Raw genomic sequence first — 16,407 nt, forward strand, 5'->3', positions numbered from 1 at the left:
AAGGTAGTAACATACAGAGAAATGGAGAGAGGGAGAGAGAGAGAGAGAGAGCGAGAGAGAGAGAGACTGAGTAAAGGTAGTAACATACAGAGAAATGGAGAAATCATGCTAATAGAGAACTAAATGCAACATGACACACCAAACCAGGATCTCCACTTCCTGTCTGTTGACCTCAAAACTCTCAGTAATTGTCTTGTAGCTTCCAGACTTCCTACACTACACTGGAGAGGAGAGGTCTGTGTTCCACAGGCATGTAGCTTCCAGACTTCCTACACTACACTGGAGAGGAGAGGTCTGTGTTCTACAAGCATGTAGCTTCCAGACATCCTACACTACACTGGAGAGGAGGGGGTCTGTGTTCTACAGGCATGTAGCTTCCAGACTTCCTACACTACACTGGAGAGGAGGGGGTCTGTGTTCTACAGGCATGTAGCTTCCAGACTTCCTACACTACACTGGAGAGGAAGGGTCTGTGTTCTACGGGCATGTAGCTTCCAGACTTCCTACACTACACTGGAGAGGGTCTGTGTTCTACAGGCATGTAGCTTCCAGACTTCCAACACTACACTGGAGAGGAGGGGTCTGTGTTCTACAGGCATGTAGCTTCCAGACTTCCAACACTACACTGGAGAGGAGGGGTCTGTGTTCTACAGGCATGTAGCTTCCAGACTTCCAACACTACACTGGAGAGGTGGGGTCTGTGTTCTACAGGCATGTAGCTTCCAGACTTCCTACACTACACTGGAGAGGAGGGGGTCTGTGTTCTACAGGCATGTAGCTTGCAGACTTCCTACACTACACTGGAGAGGTGGGGTCTGTGTTCTACAGGCATGTAGCTTCCAGACTTCCAACACTACACTGGAGAGGTGGGGTCTGTGTTCTACAGGCATGTAGCTTCCAGACTTCCTACACTACACTGGAGAGGAGGGGGTCTGTGTTCTACAGGCATGTAGCTTGCAGACTTCCTACACTACACTGGAGAGGAGGGGTCTGTGTTCTACAGGCATGTAGCTTCCAGACTTCCTACACTACACTGGAGAGGAGGGGTCTGTGTTCTACAGGCATGTAGCTTCCAGACTTCCTACACTACACTGGAGAGGAGAGGTCTGTGTTCTACAGGCATGTAGCTTCCAGACTTCCTACACTACACTGGAGAGGAGAGGTCTGTGTTCTACAGGCATGTAGCTTCCAGACTTCCTACACTACACTGGAGAGGAGAGGTCTGTGTTCTACAGGCATGTAGCTTCTAGACTTCCTACACTACACTGGAGAGGAGGGGGTCTGTGTTCTACAGGCATGTAGCTTCCAGACTTCCTACACTACACTGGAGAGGTCTGTGTTCTACAGGCATGTAGCTTCCAGACTTCCTACACTACACTGGAGAGGAGAGGTCTGTGTTCTACAGGCATGTAGCTTCCAGACTTCCTACACTACACTGGAGAGGAGAGGTCTGTGTTCTACAGGCATGTAGCTTCCAGACTTCCTACACTACACTGGAGAGGAGAGGTCTGTGTCTTACAGGCGATTTCACAAGCTCAACATTGCCGGTTTTTAATAAAGTTTTCCATAGTTTTTCCGTTGTTTTGTGAAATCTACCAACGTGCTTCTTCGAAAAAAAAATCTTTGAAGTGTACAGTAACCAGCAAATGCCAAACGGTCGCTTGGAAACACTGAGAATCACTACCAATGGAAGTCTGTCTGACAGGTTGTTCATAGAATGACATGACATCATAAAGGTGGACACATCTAGATGCTGTGACCACTCTAAAAGGGCTTCCTTTCCTCACCATCTTCAGGGCGGCAGGCAGCCTAGTGGTTAGAGCATTAGGCCAGTTAGCAGAAGGTTGCTGGATTGGATCCCCGAGCTGACAAGGTAATGATCAGTTGTTCTGTACAAGACAGTTATAACCCACTGTTCCCCGGTAGGCTGTCATTGTAAATAAGAATTTGTTTCTTAACTGACTTGCCTAGTTAAATAAAGGTAAAACATGTTGGACCACTGCTAGGTAAAAGGACTGGATAGGTTTCAGCCTTACTGCTTTCACCTATCAAATCCTTTTAAATCAGTGGTTGAAGAGTGAAAGGCATCTGCTTCCAGTTGTAAAGACCCCCTGTAGTGGCGCTAGTCTAAAGGTAGTGGAAAGCAGCAGTGAGCCAGAGCTCTGTTGCTAGCTCTGGACCTATGTGCTCCCAGTGAAAAAGAGCCGCCATGGAAAATATTTGAGGAAATGGCAAGCGGTTAATGGGCCAGCTCTTAATGTTGAATTCCATACTCTAATGTGTCTCAGTCATGCATAAGAGGAAGTGTTGCACGCATGCCAGGGACCATGCTATCGCTTCAGGTCAAAGGGACAACGCTATCGCTTCAGGTCAAAGGGACAACGCTATAGCTTCAGGTCAAAGGGACAACGCTATCGCTTCAGGTCAAAGGGACAACGCTATCCCTTCAGGTCAAAGGGACAACGCTATCTTTCAGGTCAAAGGGACAACGCTATCCCTTCAGGTCAAAGGGACAACGCTATCGCTTCAGGTCAAAGGGACAACGCTATCTTTCAGGTCAAAGGGACAACGCTATCCCTTCAGGTCAAAGGGACAACGCTATACCTTCAGGTCAAAGGGACAACGCTATACCTTCAGGTCAAAGGGACCCCGCTATCCCTTCAGGTCAAAGGGACAACGCTATCGCTTCAGGTCAAAGGGACAACACTATCCCTTCAGGTCAAAGGGACAACGCTATACCTTCAGGTCAAGGGGACAACGCTATCTTTCAGGTCAAAGGGACAACGCTATACCTTCAGGTCAAGGGGACAACGCTATCTTTCAGGTCAAAGGGACAACGCTATCTTTCAGGTCAAAGGGACAATGCTATCGTTTCAGGACAAAGGACACTGCTATACCTTCAGGTCAAAGGGACAACGCTATCGCTTCAGGTCAAGGGGACAACGCTATCGCTTCAGGTCAAACAGAGAACCCTGAGATAGGAAGAATAATGTTTCTGTAGGGACCAGGGGCCCTTGAACAAATCAGGCCCTAGAGGGTCCCAGACCCTGTAGTATGCTGGTTTTAGTATGTAGTAGTACATTTTCATCTTTGACTTCTAATCAGAGATGAATTGATACCAGGAAGTTCAGGTATGGATCCATTGAGTGGCAGCTAAAATCAGACTATGGGCTTTAAAGACTTGAATTGTGCACCCCTGGTGTGGCTGGCAATGTGGCTGAGAATTTAGCGCGTCAGTCACAGCATAGAAAACACACACACGGATTTCTACAAAACCTCGTCCTGACGGTGATACGTTCGAACACGTATCACCTGTAACTCTCTCCCACCCTCCTCCCCCTCTCTCCCCACCCTCCTCCCCCTCTCTCCCCACCCTCCTCCCCCTCTCTCCCACCCTCCTCCCCCTCTCTCCTCCTCCCCCTCTCTCCCCACCCTCCTCCCCCTCTCTCCCACCCTCCTCCCCCTCTCTCCCCACCCTCCTCCCCCTCTCTCCCCACCCTCCTCCCCCTCTCTCCCCACCCTCCTCCCCCTCTCTCCCCACCCTCCTCTCCTTGTTTCTGAAACACTCCGGCCCCCCTCTTCTCTTCCCAGCATTCCAGTGCCGTGCCCCCACAGTCAAAGGGCCAATTCATGGCCTGGCGCGGCTACAAGCGCAGACAGGGGCTCTGAAGCAGGATGTTGTTTGACTGATTCCTCCTCGCACCGCTTAAACCAACAAGCCGCAAAAAATATGATTTGGGAGGGTGGGCAAAGAGGAAGTGGGTCCACTCACCTAACCTCAAGACTAGAGTGCAACCCATACCCAGTCTCATTACTGTAAAGCATCTAGCTTGGATCTAGGATAGGATCCAGGATAGGATCCAGGATAGGATCCAGGATAGGTCAGAGCAGTACGGGAAGCTCATGCTGCATAATTACCTTGAACTATCTGGGCTTTGTGTAGATCAGTGGATCATATAGAGAGGCGGCAAGGAGAGGAAGCCAATTCAGTCAGTTTGACACAAGTTATCTCTCAATGCAATATCACCAGCAGTGGAATATCTCCTTTATGCTCTCACACTTTGAAGAAACAACACGCAACAAATATAGTTACCTTCGTGAATCAACATCAAACGGTCCTACCCTGATAATCTGCCTGATCTTACATGGTCCCCCATTACCTTGGGTAGGAAAAAGGGTTGAGCTGGTATGCTCTGCTTATGTCTCTAGTCTCCACATCAAGTTTAATAGATCTCTTCCTTGATAGTGTTCTTGTGTAGAGTGCTGAGTTAGCCTGTGTCCTGGTAGAACCCCTATGAGAGTCCTCAGCGCCGATGTTATCTCCACCAAGTCAGTCAGACAGACATTCCTGAGCGTCTCACACAAGGCATTGCCCTGGCTTTCCCATGAATGAGGCCTTAACGACAAACAGGCCTGTGACACACGGTTTACCCTGTGTTATTTACAGACCTTAGACCAAAGGTGGAGATAGCTAGCTCGCTAGCTGGACCCCTAAAAGACCTAAAAGCTTCCAGTTGACATTTCCATTTGTAAAGCAAGGGACATTTTGGCGTCTGTTTTCAGGTTACGTTAACTGATGGAATGATAAAGGTCTGTGCAGAATGTATGCACCACACCCTGCCTGCTGCAAGGCTTTCAAAGCAACACAACTGTTTTAAGATGAATAAAGAGAGGAGATTATAGAATATCCAACCAAATGCTTTCATTCTTTTTTTCCACTTTAAATCACAACCTTTTGTGAATGTAGTCAAACTGATCATTTGCAAAGTATAAAGACAAATTATTTCACAATAATCTAATCCATACAGATAAACTAAACTGAGGCTGAATTTAAAAAAAGTTATGAATAGGTTGATTTCATTTGACCTTTAAACGTTGAGGTATGAAAACATTTGTATGTGCCTGCTACACTCCTTCCTTATTCCCCCCTCCTGTCATTTTATCCAGCCTGGGGGCGGGGCAGTGAAGGGACCACACAGACGACCTTTGGTAAATTGATCTTTCCATTTCCACTCAACTCTCCTGGCCAACAATAGGAGAAGCCCTCCCTTAGTTATCTCTGGGTCACTGGCTCTGTGTGCCTGCTACAAATTACAACCAACATCAACATTGTGGATTGACAGGACTGAATGCACTCACTTTGAATCAGAAATGTTAACCTCTCCCCCAAAACTCCACTTTCAGCAGATTCAGAAGCTAAAGATGTTGGAGTTTGTAGAACCAACAGTAGCTAGGGAATGTGCCATGATTCCTGTAAACAGTAACAAGAGAACGAAACATTTGGGGAGTAAAGAGTTTGGGAACGACACACAACACACTAACTGACTGAATGACTATGGAGGCTCATGGCGGGGCTTTCAGGGCTGTTTTGATTAGCTATGAACAAACAGTCGGCTCAAGATAGGTTGGACATAACGCTAGTTCACCTTTCAACACCCCACGAGCTGGGCAGGGGAGTTTGATGGAGTGAGTCTGCGGTCTCTCTCCGCACTACAAGGACCCCCAGCGTAAACAAACAGGACTCGAGTTTCAACCAGAGGGGACTGTTTCCTGCTTCAGCCAGCCCCCCAAAGCCCCTCTTACCAGAGCTCTGCTCCACTCTGCTTTCCAAAATGCCAACCCCCTTCCACTGCTCAATTACCCAGAGGAATGGAGGGATTTGAGGGAAGAGAGAGAGGGAGTGGGAGAGGGGGATGGGGAGAGAGAGGGAGTGGGAGATGGGGAGAGAGTGGGAGAGGGGGACGAGGAGAGAGAGGGAGTGGGAGATGGAGAGAGAGTGGGAGAGGGGGACGAGGAGAGAGAGGGAGTGGGAGAGGGGGACGGGGAGAGAGGGAGTGGGAGAGAGAGGGAGAGAACCTAGCTACATTGCTGTGGTATCTAGATTGTGGGAGACCCCCTCCATCAGACTTTCACAATAGGAGCTTTATGCGGCCCAGTCTTTGGTTGTCTTAATAGGCTTTCAACAGAGGGAGTAAAGCACAACATAATAACTTAATTAACTGCAGAGTTTGCCCATTTATGCAAACATACAGATGGGGGGCCAATATACCTTAGGCTAGGGGTGTGTGTTTGGGCTGCCATACTCAAGACTAACTGTTAACCCTTTCTAGTTTGGAGGTGAACTGATGCCCGATAACATAATCCACATAGGTAGGTGATGAAACGTGGGCGAACTCGAGTGAAATTAATTTCAGAAATATGCTATTCATAGCATACTATGTTACTGGTTGCATTGACTTTTGAAAAACATTTGTGGGTAAGAGTAAAATGATGATGGAAGTATTCCAGAGGCCCCTGGTGTTAGGTCTCCTCATCTGGACCTCATTTCCATACATGGCAACAAGAAGCTAAGCTGCTTATGTTGTGAGTGCTTCTCTGGTCGCTGATGATGTGTCAGTGAAAAGCAATATGTGGTCCAGGTCTAGTATTGACAGCAGACTAGGTCACCAACATGGTTCTATCTAAGTCAGGGTTACTGCTCAAAACTGGATTAACACAATCCTGAGGTAACTGTGATCAAATCTTACAACGACAATCCCTCCCATAGCACAAGTTGAGACCAAAATTGCTTTAAATTCAGTATAAATAATGTTGCAGTTATCCGAACAACAGTAAAACATTATTTCGTTATCACCTGGAGTTACTTTATTTGTCAATAACATGAGCATGTCCATGAATACATGTATAGTGGTCGACAACTGGAAGGCCAATAAATAACAAGCAACCCCACCTCATAAACAAGGCATTCTGGGAATTGGGTTTCCACTTTCCAGCCCCCATGCTCCTTGTCCGCATTGACCCTGATTTATGGCTCATAGCGTGTTGATACTTGCACTCTATACTCCTCTTTACCTTTATGGGAGGGGGGTGGCCCTACTCCAGTGTTATCTACTCCTCTTTACCTTTAGGGGGTGGCCCTACTCCAGTGTTATCTACTCCTCTTTACCTTTAGGGGGTGGCCCTACTCCAGTGTTATCTACTCCTCTTTACCTTTAGGGGGGGTGGCCCTACTCCCGTGTTATCTACTCCTCTTTACCTTTAGGGGGTGGCCCTACTCCAGTGTTATCTACTCCTCTTTACCTTTAGGGGGTGGCCCTACTCCAGTGTTATCTACTCCTCTTTACCTTTAGGGGGGGTGGCCCTACTCCAGTGTTATCTACTCCTCTTTACCTTTAGGGGGGGTGGCCCTACTCCAGTGTTATCTACTCCTCTTTACCTTTAGGGGGTGGCCCTACTCCAGTGTTATCTACTCCCCTTTACCTTTGGGGGGGGCTACTCCCATGTTCTATACTCCTCTTTACCTTTAGGGTGAGGGGGGGGCCCTACTCCAGTGTTCTATACTCCACTTTACCTTTGGGGGGGGGCCCTTACTCTAGTGTTCTATACTCCTCTTTACCTTTGGGGGGAGGGGGGGGCTACTCCAGTGTTCTATACTCCTCTTTACCTTTAGGGGGGGCCCTACTCCTGTGTTATCTACTCCTCTTTACCTCTAGGGGGAGGGGGATTACTCCCATGTTCTATACTCCTCTTTACCTTTAGGGGGGGGGCCCTACTCCAGTGTACTATACTCCTCTTTTCCTTTGGGGGGGCCCTACTCCAGTGTTCTATACTCCTCTTTACCTTTAGGGGGGGCCCTACTCCAGTGTTCAAAACTCCTCTTTACCTTTAGGGGGGGGCTACTCCAGTGTTCTATACTCCTCTTTACTTTTGGGGGGGGTCCTACTCCAGTGTTCTATACTCCTCTTTACCTTTAGGGGGAGCCCTACTCCAGTGTTCTAAACTCCTCTTTACCTTTAGGGGGGCCCTTCTCCAGTGTTCTAAACTCCTCTTTACCTATAGGGGGGTTCCTACTCCAGTGTTCTAAACTCCTCTTTACCTTTAGGGGGGGGCCTACTCCAGTGTTCTATACTCCTCTTTAACTTTGGGAGGGGGTCCTACTCCAGTGTTCTATACTCCTCTTTACCTTTAGGGGGGGCCCTACTCCAGTGTTCTATACTCCTCTTTACCTTCAGGGGGTGTCCCTACTCCAGTGTTATCTACTCCTCTTTACCTTTAGGGGGTGGCCCTACTGCAGTGTTATCTACTCCCATGTTCTATACCCCTCTTTACCTTTAGGGGGAGGGGGGGCCCTACTCCAGTGTTCTATACTCCACTTTAGCTTTAGGGGGGGCCTTACTCCCGTGTTATCTACTCCTCTTTACCTCCAGGGGAGGGGGCCCTACACCAGTGTTCTATACTCCACTTTACCTTTAGGGGGGGGCCCTACTCCAGTGTTCTATACTCCTCTTTACCTTTAGGGGGGGCCCTACTCCAGTGTTCTAAACTCCTCTTTACCTTTGGGGGGGGGCTACTCCAGTGTTCTATACTCCTCTTTACTTTTGGGGGGGGTCCTACTCCAGTGTTCTATACTCCACTTTACCTGTAGGGGGGGGCTACTCCAGTGTTCTATACTCCTCTTTACCTTTGGGGGGGGTCCTACTCCAGTGTTCTATACTCCACTTTACCTGTAGGGGGGGGCCTACTCCAGTGTTCTATACTCCTCTTTACTTTTGGGGGGGGCCCTACTCCAGTGTTCTATACTCCACTTTACCTGTAGGGGGGGGGGGGCTACTCCAGTGTTCTATACTCCTCTTTACCTTTGGGGGGGGTCCTACTCCAGTGTTCTATACTCCTCTTTACCTTTAGGGGGGGGGGCTACTCCAGTGTTCTATACTCCTCTTTACTTTTGGGAGGGGGTCCTACTCCAGTGTTCTATACTCCTCTTTACCTTTAGGGGGGCCCTACTCCAGTGTTCTAAACTCCTCTTTACCTTTAGGGGGGGCCCTTCTCCAGTGTTCTAAACTCCTCTTTACCTTTAGGGGGGGGGGGGGTTCCTACTCCAGTGTTCTAAACTCCTCTTTACCTTTAGGGGGGGCCTACTCCAGTGTTCTATACTCCTCTTTAACTTTGGGAGGGGGTCCTACTCCAGTGTTCTATACTCCTCTTTACCTTTAGGGGGGCCCTACTCCAGTGTTCTATACTCCTCTTTACCTTCAGGGGGTGGCCCTACTCCAGTGTTATCTACTCCTCTTTACCTTTAGGGGGTGGCCCTACTGCAGTGTTATCTACTCCCATGTTCTATACCCCTCTTTACCTTTAGGGGAGGGGGGGCCCTACTCCAGTGTTCTATACTCCACTTTACCTTTAGGGGGGGGCCTTACTCCCGTGTTATCTACTCCTCTTTACCTCCAGGGGAGGGGGCCCTACACCAGTGTTCTATACTCCACTTTACCTTTAGGGGGGGGCCCTACTCCAGTGTTCTATACTCCTCTTTACCTTTAGGGGGGGCCCTACTCCAGTGTTCTAATGTTCTAAACTCCTCTTTACCTTTGGGGGGGGGGCTACTCCAGTGTTCTATACTCCTCTTTACTTTTGGGGGGGGTCCTACTCCAGTGTTCTATACTCCACTTTACCTGTAGGGGGGGGGGGCTACTCCAGTGTTCTATACTCCTCTTTACCTTTGGGGGGGGTCCTACTCCAGTGTTCTATACTCCTCTTTACTTTTGGGGGGGGGCCCTACTCCAGTGTTCTATACTCCACTTTACCTGTAGGGGGGGGCCTACTCCAGTGTTCTATACTCCTCTTTACTTTTGGGGGGGGGCCCTACTCCAGTGTTCTATACTCCACTTTACCTGTAGGGGGGGGGCTACTCCAGTGTTCTATACTCCTCTTTACCTTTGGGGGGGGTCCTACTCCAGTGTTCTATACTCCTCTTTACCTTTAGGGGGGGCCCTACTCCAGTGTTCTAAACTCCTCTTTACCTTTAGGGGGGGGCCCTACTCCAGTGTTCTATAGTCCTCTTTACCTTTAGGGGGGCCCTACTCCAGTGTTCTAAACTCCTCTTTACCTTTAGGGGGGGGGGGGGCTACTCCAGTGTTATCTACTCCTCTTTACCTTTAGGGGGGCCCTACTCCAGTGTTCTATACTCCTCTTTACCTTTAGGGGGGGGCTACTCCAGTGTTCTATACTCCTCTTTAACTTTGGGAGGGGGTCCTACTCCAGTGTTCTATACTCCTCATTACCTTTAGGGGGGCCCTACTCCAGTGTTCTATACTCCTCTTTACCTTTGGGGGGGGCCCTACTCCAGTGTTCTATACTTCTCTTTACCTTTAGGGGGGCCCTACTCCAGTGTTCTATACTCCTCTTTACCTTTAGGGGGGGCCCTACTCCAGTGTTCTATACTCCTCTTTACCTTTAGCGTGCTCATACTAATAAGAACTGGGTTGTTTTCTTTCAGGGCAGGCACACCGTAGCAAAATGTTTTGCGATGGTAAACCTGAAACAATAATTTTTTATTGGTCAATTTCAGTCAGTCCCTCCCTGTTTCAGTCTAGTTTCTTCCATTTGGAGCCTAATGAACACAGTAGAAAATGAAAGGAAAAGCAGCAGCACTCTAATGGCCCCGATACGATTATTTATTTAACCCAAGTTTGGACAGCTAAGCTGTCTTCAACAGGATTTCATCTGAATACAAACATGATTAATGCATGGCAGATGTACTCATACCCCTAGCAGATCTCTCTATCAGTAACACACTGCTTCCCTAGCAGATCTCTCTATCAGTAACACACTGCTTCCCTAGCAGATCTCTCTATCAGTAACACAATGCTTCCCTAGCAGATCTCTCTATCAGTAACACACTGCTTCCCTAGCAGATCTCTCTATCAGTAACACACTGCTTCCCTAGCAGATCTCTCTATCAGTAACACACTGCTTCCCTAGCATATCTCTCTATCAGTAACACAATGCTTCCCTAGCAGATCTCTCTATCAGTAACACAATGCTTCCCTAGCAGATCTCTCTATCAGTAACACACTGCTTCCCTAGCAGATCTCTCTATCAGTAACACAATGCTTCCCTAGCAGATCTCTCTATCAGTAACACACTGCTTCCCTAGCAGATCTCTCTATCAGTAACACACTGCTTCCCTAGCAGATCTCTCTATCAGTAACACACTGCTTCCCTAGCAGATCTCTCTATCAGTAACACAATGCTTCCCTAGCAGATCTCTCTATCAGTAACACAATGCTTCCCTAGCAGATCTCTCTATCAGTAACACACTGCTTCCCTAGCAGATCTCTCTATCAGTAACACACTGCTTCCCTAGCAGATCTCTCTATCAGTAACACACTGCTTCCCTAGCAGATCTCTCTATCAGTAACACACTGCTTCCCTAGCAGATCTCTCTATCAGTAACACACTGCTTCCCTAGCAGATCTCTCTATCAGTAACACACTGCTTCCCTAGCAGATCTCTCTATCAGTAACACAATGCTTCCCTAGCAGATCTCTCTATCAGTAACACACTGCTTCCCTAGCAGATCTCTCTATCAGTAACACAATGCTTCCCTAGCAGATCTCTCTATCAGTAACACACTGCTTCCCTAGCAGATCAGAATGATTGGTTGATTGGTTAGAAGTGAACTCCACAAAAAACAGTGCACAGCACAGCATAAACCAAACTAGTACAATTCATATAATCTTCTACTGTATTCCAACATTATATTAACCAACAATACAACCCCATCCCAAACAACAATAAAGGAATGAAATAAGTGTATTTTGTGTTAAACTATGTCACTCTTTCTATCAATGGACTGAATGCTAAATCAATAGCCCCCAATGCTAATGTTGGCCTATCATTCCGTGGTAATAAGTCTGGAGCATGGAAGCTGGTTGACAGTAGCGTCTCACCTGAGAAGAGTCTTGGCGTGACGTCAGGGGAGTGGGGGGCCACAGTTTCAGTGTACGACAGTGTTGAAAGTGTTGAATCTGATAGTTCTGCAAAGGACAGAACATGACAGGGGAGTGAAATCCGGAGCTCCATGGAAACCATTGTAACCATAGACTTCGGCGTTAACTACTGTCCAGAGAGCGTTGTGTTGTGGTCCTACTATGACGCCATGTTCCTCAAAGAGAGGTGTGAGGAGAATACAAAATGAATTTGAAGCAGGAGATAGCAGGAATGATGTACTGGCACATGACTAACTTTGAGGTAAAAGACCCTACATTCCAGCTGCGGTAACACTTCATTTTCCAGCACAGAAAATAAGGGGTATAACTTAGATTAGATTTTTTTACGTTTATTTAACTAGGCAAGTCACTTATGAGCAAATTCTTATTTACAATGACGGCCTACCCCGGCAAACCTGGACGATGCTGTGAAAAATGTGCGCCGCCCTATGAGACTCCCAATCATGGCCAGATGTGAAACAGCCTGGAATCAAACCAGGGACTGTAGTGACAGCTCCTGCACTGAGATGCAGTGTCTTAGACCACTGCACCACTTGGAAGCCCATGGTATATATTTTTATTTAACCTTTATTTAACTAGGCAAGTCAGTTAAGAACAAATTCTTATTTGCAATGACGGCCTACGCTGGGCCAATTGTGCGCCGCACTATGGGACTCCCAAACGCGGCCGGTTGTGATACAGCCTGGATGAAGTGGGAACAAGATGTAATTACTTTTCGTTTTTCACAACTATATAAATGTTATATTAACAAATATAGAATTACTTTAAAAGACGAACAAAACTGTGCTGGGAAGTAAAATGCTACCAAAACTCCATTACAGTGAAACCCCTTGTGAGCTTAGCAGATATCTCTGTGGCTTACTGTTGCTGAGGGGGAGCATGACTGTTGCTGCCTGACTTACCCAGTGGCTTGTGTTCATCTGAGGGAGATAGTCGTGAGTAGGGGGGTGGTGGTGATTCTGAAATACAAAATATGTGTGTTAGATGCTTGGTACAGCGTAGAAGTACATAGTTAGGTATCAGAGCATAATCTGTTACTATATGAAATAATAAGTAACATGGATTACTGGGAAAACACAGAAAACAATCTGCATATGTCTGTAAAAAAGAAGAGGTTGATGGGTGAATGGGCAGATCAACATACAATTCTTCAGACAGAATATAGAATAAAAGATGAGACATTAACAACTCTGTTGAATAAGCACTTCCAGTGGTTCATAACTAAAAACGTAATTACATCACATATAAAACATGTTTTCAGGTCCTATTTAAACGGCTATAAATAAAGAACACAAAAGACGGGCATTTTCCATACATAAAACCAAGAAAGCTAATGGTGAACTGTCGAAATAGTTGTCTGGGACAAAGAAACAGGCCATGGGAACGGAGTGGATATAATGGCTGCGGGTTCTTTAAGAGTGGAGGCAGTAATTGCTGGAGTACTCAGTCAGTGAGATACCCAGCTAGTCAGTCTGGCGCCAGCAGTATGCAAACTGTATATTATCACCACTCCTTCACCTAAATAGCAAGAGGGGGACCTCCTAGGGAAGGAAAAAGAGCCTTTCATAGCGCTACTTCACAGCGATCTTCAAATGGATAACGTAAAAGCTAAACAAATGAATAGAATCGATATCATGAACTAAAACATTGAAATAGAGGAATGTGTGCTTAGCAGAGAAAATATTTGCTGCAAATACATTATAAGTCAAGCTCTCCCTTTCCCTCTAGCTCTGTGTGTTCAGTGTTGTTTTTGAGGGATAGTATGCTAGCTACACTTCCTACAGTTGGAATTCAGTTGCTGTAATCATACAATTCGCTAGAAAATGTTAACTCCCGCGCATTGGCTAAGCAACCAAATATTTACAACAATGCGCATCAACAAAACTTCAAGGGTCCAAGTATGTCTCACTTAATCGCAGAGAAGTATAACCCTAAGTGATTATTAATTGGCTTTGTGACTGTGAACACGTTTTAATTTCACCTCACATACGGTGGACACCTTTAGCGCAGCCTGGCCTTGTAATGAGTCCCATCTTTCACCATCCTCCAGACTTCAGGTAGAATGTGGGCCTGCCTTTTGGCCATCGCTCTTTGAGCATTGGCACGCAGTGCTTGGTTATCACGTTTGAAAAGCATCTATAAGTGTAGCTTCACTATGCGCACTTGTGCGCAAACCTATCTAAAAAATAGACCCTTTCAATTTATGCAGATTTGATTTGTGTAGAATGGGTTAAAAGTGTGTGATTGTAACCAATCTCAGTTGTCCTACCTGGCCCACACAAGAGACTGTAGTGATAGGGGTTACAGCACACCGCTTCGCTGCTGTCCAATGCCCGGAAGCTTTGACAGTGGCACAGCGCTTTGAGTTGAGTCGAGTGGTGCAGGTCAGTCCATCGGTAAAGTTTACAGAGCAGAAATGGGGGAGATGTCGAGTGGCCACCTAAATGCAGCTCCGTCTGGGGTACCAGAACACAGTCACTGGGCATCCGTCCTTTCGACCCCACCGCCTCCAACAAGGCATCCAGCGGTTTCTCCTTGAGTCTTTTCAAAAGAGCATAGGTAACGTTCTTGAGTTCTTGCTCGACCACCGAGCCATTATTCCCCTCCCGTCCCGTGAGGATACCGCCATCGCGGGGACTAGAGGTTCGAATACCCCGGGTCAAGACGGGGCTCCGAGGTCTAGGGTCCCTGTCTCGAAACAAACAGCAAGTAACCGTTCTACTGTCATTCTCGTGTTCTGGCTGAGAGCCTCGGTGATGAGGGACGGGGACACACATGGCATCCCCCTGACCATGGTCCGAATTGTCCCCCGGCGCCGACTCTGCGCTGTCCGTGAGGTCTGTGTTGCACACTTCGTCGAAAGTTCCCAGAGATGGCGAGGCACGGGTCACCGACCCGAGCTCCGTTTTGGGATTTTTTTCTGGGTTACTGCCACACGAACCGTCCAGAAACTCCTCGCCTCGTTTGCTTCTCCCATCTCCCCCGTCTCTGTCTGGGACTAAACGGCTTCTCCAGAGTCGCCGTATAAGACCTGAGCGTTTCGACCTGAACATACGACAATTTAGACCGTTTTGGATGTGTCGTATTGTTCCCGTCCAGGTCTGTGAGGATTCCACATTGATTTATGGTCTCCGCACAACATTAATGTTTTGTAAACGGCGCGCACTACATGCGCAGCCGGGGGTCGTAGATTTATGACTAACTCGCAGCATTAGAATGTAATTTACGCTTGTATGTTGCATTAAACAAAGTCAAATGTAACGGGATTACACAGCTAAACAGAATGCGACGTACATGCATTTACTGGTCTGTTATATCCTACAACCATATAGTCTACCAACTCAATGAAAACGTTTGTCTTTACAGAGGCTACACAATTCCCCAAGACTATCTTCCGAGCAGCAATTCATTATTCCTCCAATAACTAGGCTATAGCTACCACATGAAACGACAGCAACATAGTTCGTTTTTTCTTGGACTTTGAGCACCCTTGGTTAAATCCTTCGCTTTAGAATCCTTCTGACGGCACATCGATGGAGTTGCTTCACCACGAAATAATCCCAAATAATCCTTGCCGCATTCAGATTCCAATGTTATTTTCCACCGTAGTGTAGAATAATCCGTTTGCAACCCCGAAATAAAAAGTTTAGATTGAGTTTTTATGCTGCTCAAACATACGGATGCAGATGTAGCTACTCCGATTCAAGACTCAGGAGTGGTTTAAAGGAAAACTTGAATTACTTTGCTGCCAGTCTCACTCACTGCTATTCTTTTCGGATACACTCGCCCGTACACACACGGGGGCCCCAGGAAAGCTCTGGAGCCATTGGTTGATTCCCATCATGTGCCAGTCTAGACACTTTGGCGGCTGTGAGCCGCACTGATTGTTGCGCAAACATGGTTTCAAGTTTCTTAACTCTTAAAGGCGCAACATCCACCTTTCTTCTCTCAAACTTTCAACTCTTCCCACGAACTTTATATCACACTGAACATGTTTACTAACCTACCGAAACATCAATGCACACATTTATCTCAGGGAAACACTTAATACTTAATGACAGAAAAACACCCATTCAGTAAAATACTGTATGGAATCGGAATTATTTCTGATTTTCATTCTAGAAGAGCACAATCTGCACAGAGTGATTTTCTCTTGAATTTGTGTCATTTAGAAGCCAGCAGATACTGGCAGTGTGTGCCCTGTAGGTCGATATTTTACTTCCTGTTTTGTCATGATGACCTTATTTATTACACATGCAAAATGACATTATTGATTTATAAGTTATAAACAACACAATAATATGTATAATCATCATAATAATCAACAAGGGCCGTATTACTACGCAACTATTTTTATGTTGTTATTATTATTATCACTATCATTATCATCATTGTTATAATTAGGCTATTATCATAATTTCTATTGCTTTGATTCAAGTATTTCACTTTTCATTCATTAAAGGGTTAATGCCTTTTCAAGTGCAGTTAAGAAGGCATAGCTTCCCATTATATATTGATATAGCTCAGAGTAGCATTTAAGAAGCCATAGCCCCGCCCCATTATATATTGATATAGTTCAGAGTAGCAGTTAAGATGGCATAGCCGCCCCATTATA

General features: G+C 46.6%; 1 protein-coding gene across 1 annotated transcript in view; it reads right to left on the bottom strand.

Moving 5' to 3' along the window:
- LOC106593554 (mothers against decapentaplegic homolog 6) overlaps nt 1-15,635 on the bottom strand; it is a 29,414-nt gene extending 13,779 nt beyond the window's left edge. The window contains exons 1-3 of the mRNA XM_045708284.1: nt 14,062-15,635; nt 12,695-12,751; nt 11,733-11,819 (exon numbers count right to left, since the gene is read on the bottom strand). Coding sequence (XP_045564240.1) covers nt 11,733-11,819; nt 12,695-12,751; nt 14,062-14,845 — 928 coding nt within the window. The 5' untranslated portion in view covers nt 14,846-15,635. The remainder of the gene's footprint in view (nt 1-11,732; nt 11,820-12,694; nt 12,752-14,061) is intronic.
- Between the last annotated feature and the right edge of the window lie 772 nt (nt 15,636-16,407).

This window comes from Salmo salar, chromosome ssa26, assembly GCF_905237065.1.
Source record: "Salmo salar chromosome ssa26, Ssal_v3.1, whole genome shotgun sequence".
NCBI classification, from domain to species: Eukaryota; Metazoa; Chordata; class Actinopteri; order Salmoniformes; family Salmonidae; genus Salmo; species Salmo salar.